The 11,191-nt window shown below is 49.2% G+C and overlaps 1 protein-coding gene across 1 annotated transcript in view; it reads left to right on the top strand.

The window, feature by feature from the left end:
- Nucleotides 1–11,191, top strand: part of TNFRSF8 (tumor necrosis factor receptor superfamily, member 8) — a 73,625-nt gene that overhangs the window by 57,238 nt on the left and 5,196 nt on the right. The window contains exons 13-14 of the mRNA XM_010849844.1: nucleotides 6,570–6,595; nucleotides 10,691–10,874. Coding sequence (XP_010848146.1) covers nucleotides 6,570–6,595; nucleotides 10,691–10,874 — 210 coding nt within the window. The remainder of the gene's footprint in view (nucleotides 1–6,569; nucleotides 6,596–10,690; nucleotides 10,875–11,191) is intronic.

Here is an 11,191-nt window from a genome sequence, read left to right as displayed (position 1 = left end):
ATTGTGGCTGCTGTTTGCTGACAGCTCCCCTGTGTCTGGGGCCTTTTTTCTCACCAGGAGTCCAGGCCTTCCTGAGTTCTCGGTTGATCTGAACTCTTCTCTCTGATCCCTGGCCAGCCTCCAGACCACCTCTTCTAGGCAGCCTTCCATGCCCCACCCATTCCAGGCAGCAGACTCAGCTCTCACCTGGCAGGGGGCTGGAGGGGCGACGCCAGCCATCGTGTGCCAAGTATCTCTTCTCCCCTGGGTTACATCTTTCAAGGAAGGACAAGGTCCTCCTCAACATGCCACAAGCATTGATTGAGCACCTGCTGTGTATGGGCCCTGACCACAGGGGAAGGAGCAAACACAAACGGTTTGAGCTTCCTTTCTGGTTTCAAGGCAGTGTCCTATGACGGTCTCACAGACCCAGAAGCCCCACGGGAAATGGGTGATGCTCTTCATTTCGTAATGAAGAGATGAGACCCACGGCCACGCTGTCTGTAGTTGCCATAGCCAGACTCAGGAACTGGTCCTGGAGCCGGCAGGCCTCATTGGCAGAGGTCTCAGTCCTTTACCCTCTTCCTCCCCACCCCACCCCCCACCATGGGCTGTCCACCACCCAGTGCCCAGCCTGACACCCAGCGGTCAACTCAGACCTCCTCGCCCCCCACGTCCCCAGGCCCCACGGAAAGCTTTGCCCTAGCCTGGCTTCTGACTTGGGCCCCTGAACACAGTGCGTGAGGCGTGTTTTGGGTTTGGTGAGTTTCACAAGCAGGTGCTTGTGTTCTCTTCGCAAGGGGGCTTTTTGTGTTTTGACAGTTTCAAGCCTTTTTCCATGAGCTGTCAGGCTCAGTGTCTCATTGAAACCTGCGTTTGCTTTCTTGACATTTTTCTAGTATTAGAGTTTCCATTGCTGTCAGTTTATTTTTTTCTTCAAACCTCCATGATAGCAGTTTTGTCACACACATACAAAAAAAAAAAGAGAGAGAGAGAGAAAGAGAGAAAAGACAAAAAGCACCTTCTCTTAAAAAGTCAGACTTACCAGGAACTGAGCCTGGGGCTCAGTGGTGTCCACCCTGTTTGGTGCCATTTCTGGCGCGCTGGCTTCCGATGGGTCCTTGGGGGTCTGGTTCCCAGGGAAGGAGGTGACGAAGGATGCAAAATGTGGGTGGACTGAGCAGGGTGGGTGCAGTGGGAGCTGGAGGGGTGCAGGAGTCTTTCTGCACTTGTCCGTTCCTTTGTGTATCCGCCCTGCACTTCCTAGTGGCCCTGTGCTGGGTCCGGCAAGTGGCCCTCCCAAGCTTTCTGACCAGCTCAAGCAGAGTGGGAATAATCTGGCCTCAGTCCCCCTGGTCTCAGAACTCCAGGGCTCAGGGAGCCCAGGTGTGGTTAGCAGTGATCCGGGCTTGTGGATTTAGCAGGTGGATCTGACTTGGTGGCGTGTGTCCTCGGGGGCAGGCATCTCCATAAGTACACGTGTGTTCTCATCTTATTCCTCCCAGAGGCCTCTTATACCCATTTCTCAGATGAGAAAGCTGAGGCACGGGAAGATGAAGAAGCTTGTCTAAGGCCACTTGGTTAATGAGCAGTACGACCGACCAGGATTTTGTTGGTGGTGCTGGCTAGATTTTTGCTTAAAGGGTACCCTGGCACTGTTGACACCTGCCCGGGATCTTCCTTTGCTGTGGGGATTGTCCTGTGTGTTACAGGATGCCAGGCAGTCCTGGTCTGTAGACCCACCAGATACTAGCAGCACCTCCATCTGTGACAGCCAGCAGTGTCTCCAGGTACTGCCACATGTGCCCTGGAGGGGAAACGTCTCTACTGGTTGAAAAACACTGGCTGAAAGTCTCTTAACCCTTCATTTAAAAAGACACTGTCATCATTACTTTATCTGTTACTTCAGGCAGTTTTAAGTTGGAAACATTGCTTTGTTTTGAAACAACTTCAAACAAACAGAAAGGTACGGTGAACGTATTTTTCCTGAACTATTTGAGAGTAAGTTACTGACTTCATGCGTTTTTACCCCTGAATACCTGAGTGTGTATTTCATACAGCCGCAGGGAAATCATCAACATCAGAGAATTCGCTTTGCTGTATCTCCACCAGCTAGGTCTCAGACCCCAGTCTGGTTTCTTCGAACATTGATAATAATACCTTGAATGCAGTCCAGCCTCTCCTGTTGCATTTGGCCACCGTGTCTTTGTCCCCTCTAGTCTGAGTTTCTCCCTCCTGGTCATGACCTTGCCATTTTGGAAGACTGTACCAGTGATTCTGTGGCTGCCCCTCAGCCCAGGTTTGCCTGACTCTGGAGTGAGGTATCGGCCCCATCCTCACTCCCGCCAGGTTTCCCTTTGTCCCTTCCCCTGCATGTTCACCACAAGCCCTGGATGAGCGGGTGTCTGCCAGCCTTCTCCACCATGCAGTCCTATTTCCTCTGTGGTCATCGCTAAGGGGAGGGGAGGTACTTTGAGGCTCTGTGAATAACCAGTGCATCATCAGCCTTTCCTCTGTTTCTGTATGTTTGTCTGTCTGGATGTGTGATTCCTTTCTTAGTCTGCTGTCGTTACTTAATTTGATGTTCAAATTGTCCCGGGTGAGGCCAGTGAGGGCCCCTTCAAGCTGGCTCCTGTGTCTTTTTGATTCCATCTTTCTGTGTTTGGGGCTCATCTCTTTTTAAAATCTGTGTGTTTTTTTTTTTTTAATTTATTTTTCAATTGAAGGAAAAAAAATTTTTCTTTTCCTTTTTTTTTTGGCTGGGCCTTGCGGTCTGTGGGATCTTAGTTCTCTGACCAAAGATCAAACCCCAGCCCTTGGCAGTCAGAGTGCTGAGTCCCAACCACTGGACCGCCAGGGAGTTCCCCGGAGCACTCCATTACCATGTTCCCAGCTTAGCTTGTAATAATTCCCTGCCCCTTCCTGGACTGGAATCTAAGGCTGCCTGTTGCCAAACTCCTTCCTTGGGTCTGTTCCACTTCCCATAGCAGCCAGAACCCCAGGCCAGACAGGGGATGGAACTGACAGCAGAGAGCAACAGGGATGGAAAGGATGGATAACTTGTCAGAACCCATGTGCTTGGCTTGAGCAGCCCTCAGAGCAGCTCTGGGAAGCCAAGCACTTATCTATGGGGACGAAGGGGGCCGCCGATGCCCAGTTTATCCTTGGATTTGTGTCCTGGGACGCTGGACACATTTGTGAGAAGATTGCACTTATTCCAAAAAAGCAAGATTACCAGTGAATGAAGACAGGGAACTGAAGCAAAATTTTTGAGGGAAAAAGCCCTTACGAAATCTGACCTCTGCACTTGGCACCGTTCGTTCTAGGTCTTTATTAAAGAACACAGGCAGGTTGTAACACGGCTATAGGCCGAGGTTGATACCATCTGGATTCTGCCTTTTCACCTTGACATTATTTTATGCTGGTTTCTGAGAGACAGTATTGAAATCTGGTTTTCTTTTCGGTGTGACGGAGTGTCAAGCCACGGGAATATCCCGGGGCTCCCCTGGTGCTAGGGAGCATTTTAGCCACCTTCCTTTTTGTTTGTCTCCTTCCCTTTTTAATGTTGTGATTTAAAAAATCTAAACAGACTTCATTTTAAAGAAAAGTTTTAGACTTACAGAAAATTTGAGAAGTTAGTGGAAATATAGCCCACACCCAATTTCCTCTATTATAAACATCTTATTCTACTGCAGTACGTTTGTCACAATAAAAGCAATACCGATACACTGCTGTTCTCTGCAGCCCATACTCTGCTCAGATCTGCTTGACTCTGCTAGCATGCTTCTGCTGCTCCAGGATCCCGCCCAGGACACTGCTTTGCATTTGTGCCTTAGGCTCCCTTGGCCTCTGACAGTTTCTGGCCTCCCTAGCTTTTGGTGACTGCGGCAGTTTTGAGGAGTGCTGGTCAGTTAAGTTATAGGATGATCCTCTGTTGGAATTGGTCTAGTATTTTTGTCCTGATTAGATTGAAGTCAAGGATTTGGAGGAGGAAGACCATATGAGTTCAGTGCCATTTTCATCACAACGTATCAAGAGTATGTGCTCTCAAATTAAAATTTGAAAACAATTATTTTTTGGTTTAGTAGACAGGATAGAACTCCAGTGTCCCTAGCCACAAGGGACTAGTTCCACTGTGAAGTAAACAGTGGGGCCTCAATTTTGAAGACATTTGGGGAAAGGGAAAATTGGCTTTCTGTTAACTGGCAAAATGTTCTAGTGGGACTCTGTTTATGTTAAAATGTGTTATGTTTTGTATGTGCACATATACGGACCAGGGGGCTAAGATGGTAAAGAACCTGCCTGCAATGCGGGAGACCTGGGTTCCACCCCTGGGTCGGGAAGATCCCCTGGAGAAGGGAATGTCTACCCACTCCATATTCTTGCCTGCAGAATTCCATGGACAGAGGAGCCTGGTGGACTGGGCTGTATAGTCACAAAGAGTCGGACATGACTGAGCGACTGGTATTTTCATGCTTTCATATATAGACCAGAGTCTCTGCTGAGTTTATACATTAAGAAATGATGGTTGATGGAATCTTGATTTTTGTTAACTTATCCCAATAAAGCCTACAGAAACTCAAAAACATAAGAAAGAGAGAATATGCTCTCAACATGATTGCTTCCTGGGCACCTTCTCTTCTGAGGTCTCATTTAATCTTCATAAAAACCCTCTGAAGGGGCATGATCTTGCCCCTTTTCCAAACGAGAGAACTGAGACCGGGAGAGGTGAAGGACTGTGCTGGGGATGCGCGGCTAGGCAGGCCTCCGATGCAGGACCACTAAGCTGCTGCTTTGTTTGGCATCTGGCTCGTTTTCAGTTTTTTTGCTTATTATAGGCTCCACTGCTGTGCACAGCCTGGTTACTTTCCTTCAAGTTATTTCCTGAGGGTGTGTCCCCAAAGAGGGATTACTGAGTCGAAGTGTGTGAAGTTTTCACTGCCAGATGGTTCTTGAGAAATGAGAAAGAGGGAACCAGTTCACAGGGCATGAGCAGCTGTGTTCCTGTTTACCCACATCCTCTCCAGGACTGTGTCTTACCAATTTTGTTTATTCTGTCTTTTTACTTTGTTACATATTTTCTCCCCTCAATGACTCTCTGCCAAATGACAGTTGGCTGTTTGCAGAACTCAGACATCACTCTCAAAGGATAAAGATTTGGCTTCTCTGACTTCATTTAAAAGAATGTGCCTCAGGCCGGACAACATTTCTCAAAATGCTGGCTCGGGCTCTGGACAGTGGCTACCTTGTGGGAGAGAGCCACGAGCCTCCTAAGGTGACTGCTTTGCTGGGAATAGCAGTTCCCAGATTTGTTTGTTAACTCAGTAATCAACCATTGTGTCATTTTACACATGTGTTCTTTTGACCATGATTCTGATCCATTTCCCCTTTAGACACTTTACCTGCGGACGGTCATTTAAAATGGACATGGAAGATTGTCCCCCAAAGTGACCTGGTGTCTACACAGCAGGTTCAAATTGCCCATCATGTTGTTTTATCATGGCTGGTTGGCCCCCAGTGTGCATTTCCGCTAGGATTTCAGAAGGCTGGTTCCCCAGAGCAGCTGAGGTCAGACAGAGTTCCCGAGGTGACTCAGCTGGCTGGCCTCCTTATATGCGAGTTCTCTGGTCAGATGTCCACACCTAAAGGCAACAAAAGTTAAGACCCTGTAGGTGGTCCCCTTGGGAGTATAAGGGGCCGTGCGCTCCCAGAGGACTCAGCGCCTGGGAGCTGACTCACCCCAGTGTAGACACGTCTCGGTACCATCTCTAGCTTTTCCAGTTGGACATCTGGTTGTGGTTAAGGGTCAACATATACTTGGCCGTGACCTGATGCCCTGTTTAAATCGAGAGAAAAGTTGGAGAGGAGGGTGGAGTTTAGGGTGAGAAGTTGAAGGTTGTCCCCTGAGGATCACTGTGGCCTGAGCCCACGCTATCGGAAGTGTGATGACCAGTGAGACTGATCACGTGGACTGTTTCGGGCACACGTGATAGAAGGCTGAATTCATGCTGGCCGGAGCCTAAAGGGCTCTGTGGCCATCTGGCTTTAGGCATGCCTGACTCGGGGGCTCAGAAAGGATCCTCAGGACCTGCCACCCTCTCTCTATCACCATGAGGTCCTCCTGTGTGGGTTGAGTTTCACATGTTGCTCCGGGGGACTCTGGCCTCTTCTGCCCCTGGAGGCCACCAGGCGATGGCAACAGCCACAGACCAGCTTCTGACCCTGCCAGAGCCTCTTCGGCTCCAGCTTCTGACCCTGCCAGAGCCTCTTCAGCTCCAGCTGGGTGCACACTGGTCTTGAACCACTCCTGTGCGTGTGTAGGAGTGGGTGGATGGGGAGGGGTCCGGTGTGCTGAGGGGCTTGGTGGCTGGGAGAGAGATGACTGCCCTGTTCTCTGGCTGCCCCTGGGAAGTGAGGCCCTGTGCCCCGGGCCTGAAACCCATCCACTGTTCTCCAGAGTGAGGTCTGAGGAAGGACCAACTTCCACCCTGGGGGCAGTGGAGGAGGCACTTGCCTGCAGTGGGGTGGGGCAGGGCCAGGCAGCTGCCAGATGCCCCTTGGTGAAGTGACTGCTCTTTGTCTCCTTGCAGATTCCAAGCCGGGGAGGAACCCGATAGTAAGTAGCCTCTCCCTTGCCCCCACCCCAGCTTTGTGCCCCTACATGTGACTCCTCCTCCATCAGAGCTGCTGGTTCTGACAGTGACTGGGTGGGTCCTTTCCCTCCCACGGCCCAGATGCAGGTTCCCCTGCAAGTTCAGGCTGGGGCTGCCCCACGCAGGGAGCTCTGAGCGCGGTGGGGCCTCAGCCAGGCCCTGGCCAGGGATGCGCAGCTCCACCCCCATGGCAGCCTCGGCTCCTGGCTCATCCCACTGGGGACTTCCAGAAGGGCCTGCCAGACAGCAGGTCTGATTTTGACCATTTGGGTGCCAGGTGTGGTCTGAGAGAAGGCTGGGTTCATTTTCCCCTTTGTCCTTCAATCCTCTGTGAGTCTCAAAGCTGGGATGTCAAGTCAGTAGCACAAACTTTTGAAACTTTAGCTAGCATATATGGAGCACCTGGTGCTCCCAGGTGGCGGAGTGGTAAAGAATTCGCCTGCAATGCAAGAGATGCAGGTTTGATCCCTGGGTCGAGAAGATCCCCTGGAGGAGGAAATGGCAACCTACTCTAGTACTCATGCCTGGAGAATCCCATGGACAGAGGAGCCTGGCGGGCTACATGGGGTCGTAAAGAGTCAGACGTGACTGAGCACATGTGCATGCAGGGAGCACTTCCCGCGAGCTAGGCTTCTGGCTTTCTCCAAGTTGTTCCCGTTTGTCCTGGCAACACACTGAGGTTGGTACTGTTGTCCTGTTGTATAAGAGAGGAAACAGAGGCCCAGACAGGAAAGGTGATTCCGCAGTTGGAAAATAGATCAGCTGGGATTTGAGGGCTGGTGTGCGTGACTCCAAAGCCAGTGCTCTGGGCTGTTACCCTGAGCTGCCTCCTAGAAAGGCTATCTTCACCCGCCTTTTATGATGCTCTCGCTGTGCCAGGCGCTGGGCTGGGGGCTTTGCACATGTTACCGCCGAGCCTGCGGGCATCCTGCGTGGGCCGTGCGCACCAGGTCCTCTCCAGGCTTCGCTTGGGCCCTGCTCTGTGCCGGCCTCTCAGGGGCAGCGCAGGGACCAGTGAGGGGGCGTGGGGAGAGGAGCGGCCCTGCTTTCCACAGCTGAGAGGGGCAGGACGAAACATACCATATGACCAGGTCTCAGATGTGTATGGTTTGCCCACTTCCCCCCAACACTTATCAGTTCTTCCATTCCTTTCTTTTTTTTAAATAGTATTTTTAAGTTTTATTTATTTGGCTGCCCTGGGTCTTTGTTGCTATTATGGGCTTTTTCAAGTTGTGGTGAGCAAGGGCTCCTCTCTAGCTGTGGTGCACAGGCTTCTCATTGCAGTGGCTTCTCTTGTTTCCGAGCACAGGCTCTAGAGCGCACAGGCTTAAGTAGTTGTGGTGCCTGGACTTAGTTGCTCTGTGGCATGGGGAATATTCCCGGACCAGGGATTGAACCTGTGGCCCCTGCGTTGGCAGGTGGATTTTTTACCATATCACCAGGGAGGCCTCCATTCTCTATTTTTAAACATAATAGATGGAACCACAATACAGGTTCAATTTCAAATCATGAGAGATCACAGTCAAACATGCTTGAGTCAGATAAGCTGCTGTTACGATATCAAGAAGTTTCATGAAAAAAGTATTTAATGATTTGTAAGATACGAACAAAGCTAGTGGAGGTGATGGGATTCCAGTTGAGCTGTTTCAAATCCTAAAAGATGATGCTGTTAAAGTGCTCCATTTAATATTCCAGCAAATTTGGAAAACTCAGCAGTGGCCACAGGATTGGAAAAGGTCAATTTTCATTCCAATCCCAAAGAATGTTCAAACTACCACACAATTGTACTCATCTCACACGGTAACAAAGTAATGCTCAAAATTCTCCAAGCTAGATTTCAACAGTACGTGAACCAAGAACTTCCATTGGATTTAGAAAAGGCAGAGAAACCAGAGATCAAATTGCCAACATCCATTGGATCATAGAAAAAGCAAGAGAATTCCTGAAAACCATCTACTTCTGCTTTATTGACTATGCCAAAGCCTTTGACTGTGAGGATCACAACAAACTGGAAAATTCTTAAAGATGGGAATACCAGACCACCTTACTTGTCTCTTGAGAAACGTTATGCAGGTCAAGAAGCAACAATTAGAACCAGACATGGAACAATGGACTGGTTCCAAATTGGGAAAGGAGTACACCAAGGCTGTATATTGTCACCCTGCTTATTTAACTTAATGTGCAGAGTACATCATGTGAAATGCCGGGCTAGATGAAGCACAAGCAGGAATCAAGATTGCTGGGAGAAATATCAATAACCCCAGATATGCAGATGATACCACCCTTATGGCAGAAAGTGAAGAAAAACTGAAGAGCTTCTTGATGAAGATGAAAGAGGAGAGTGAAAAAGTTGACTTAAAACTCAACATTCAGAAAACTAAGATCATGGCATCCGGTCCCATCACTTCATGGCAAATAGATGGGGAAACAATGGAAACAGTGACAGACTTTATTTTCTTAGGCTCCAGAATCACTGTAGATGGTGGCTGCAGCCATGAAATTAAAAGACGCTTGCTTCTTGGAAGCCTATGACAAACCTAGATAGCATATTAAAAAGCAGAGACATTACTTTGCTGACAAAGGTCCCTCTACTCAAAGCTATGGTTTTTCCAGTAGTCATGTATGAATGGGAGAGTTGGGCCATAAAGAAGGCTAATCACTAAAGAATTGATGCTTTTGAGGTGTGGTGTTGGAGAAGACTCTTGAGAGTCCCTTGGACTGCAAGGAGATCAAACCAGTCCATCCTAAAGAAAATCAATCTTGCATATTCATTGGAAGGACTGATGCTGAAGCTGCAATACTTTGGCCACCTAATGCAAAGAGCTGACTCATTAGCAAAGATCCTGATGCTGGGAAAGATTGAAGGCAGGAGGAGAAGGGGACAACAGAGGGTGAGATGATTGGATGACATCACCGATTCAATAGACATGAGTTTGAGCAAGCTCTGGGACATGATGAAGGACAGGGAAGCCTGGCGTGCTGCAGTCCATGGGGTCGCAAAGAGTCATATACAACTGAGTAACTGAACAATAACAACAGCAAAGATAATCAAATATATTTTGGCCACATGGACCAGTGCATAAATAGTAACTTCTTTAAGACTACCATCTTTTAAACTTCAAATTATTTTAAAAGAATATGAAGGATTATGTAACTGTATTTTTGGAATTATTCAAACTCATTCCCTTTTGAAGCTTGAAGGTAAATGGTATTTACGTTAGAACATTTCATGAGACCACTTCTCCTTGGCACTTATGGAAAGGTCAAAACTGAAACCAACATTTTCCTGAAACATATCTGTTTTTAGTACATTACTGTGATCATAAAAGACTGCTGTCCCAGGAGCAGGGGAGTTGGGGTGGGCCTAGAGCTGACACTTGTAGACTGAGCAAACATGTATGGATTCCAAAGGGAGACACTGGGTTCTAGTATTGGCCGGACACTTACTAACTAACCCTGAGCAAGTTACTTGACTCTTCTGTGCCTCAGTTTCCTGATCTGTAAAATGGGGAGATATTAACTGCCTTGTAGACTAGTTGGGCTTCCCAGGGGGCACTAGTGGTAAAGAACCACCTGTCAATGCAGGAGACATAAGAGACTCGGGTTCCATCCCTAGGTCAGGAAGATCCCCTGGAGGAGGGCTTGGCAACTCATTCCAGTATTCTCGCCTGGAGAATCCTATGGATAGAAGAGCCTGGCGGGCTACGGTCCTTAGGGTCGCAGAGTCAGACATGACTGAAGCGACTTAGCATGCACTCATCCAGAGTGGTTGTTAATGATTAGCACGTGTTGAGGGCCACATACACGGTAAGCATTGTATGCGATGCTCCACTATCCTTATTTAGTGCCAGTTAAAAACGATGTGCCTTCACAGGGTCCCACATGCAGGAACATCAGGTCATCCATGCTGAGAAGCCCAGGGTGAGCGCATGGTGGCTTTAAAGCAGAGAAGGAGACTTGCTGGGGGTCTATGGAGATGAAGAAATGCATTCCCCAGCACAGAGACTGGGGGAGGTTGGGGTACCCTGCCTCAGCACCATTTCCTCTGCCCACTGCAGCTGACCAAGAGTGTATCAGTGGCAGACCCAGGCAATGAGGAGCAGGGTTTACTGAGCCGCCCGGCCATGGAGACCTGCCTGGAGAGCCTGCGGCTGCTGGAGGCCAGCCCAGTCAGCAGCCCCCCGTCCCCCACAGACCTACCTGAGCCCCGAGGGACCATGGAGCATACCAACAACAGGATTGGTGAGTCGGCCTGTTTGGGGGGTCCTGGAGTGCTTAGAGGGCAGTGGGAGATGGACCCTGAGCCCCTAACGAGGGACCAGAGACCCTGGGGATGGAAAGCTCAGCAAGGAAGAGGCAGGGGCTCCCCAACCGGCTTTTATAAGTAGGAGATGCTTTTCATGAAGGAGTTAAGCCATTCTCAGGGATATCTACAGCTTGCTCCGCCTCTTCATCCCAATTTAAATTTCTGTAAACTAGAGGAGCCTGGCGGGATACAGCCCATGGGGTTGCAACATTCAGATATGACTTAGCGACTAAACCACCACCACCAAACTAAG

The sequence above is a fragment of the Bison bison genome, unplaced genomic scaffold (genome assembly GCF_000754665.1).
Source record: "Bison bison bison isolate TAMUID 2011002044 unplaced genomic scaffold, Bison_UMD1.0 scf7180017864289, whole genome shotgun sequence".
Taxonomy (NCBI): Eukaryota; Metazoa; Chordata; class Mammalia; order Artiodactyla; family Bovidae; genus Bison; species Bison bison.
The sequence above is the reverse complement of the archived record's forward strand: the minus strand, read 5'-3'. Positions and strand labels throughout refer to the sequence as shown.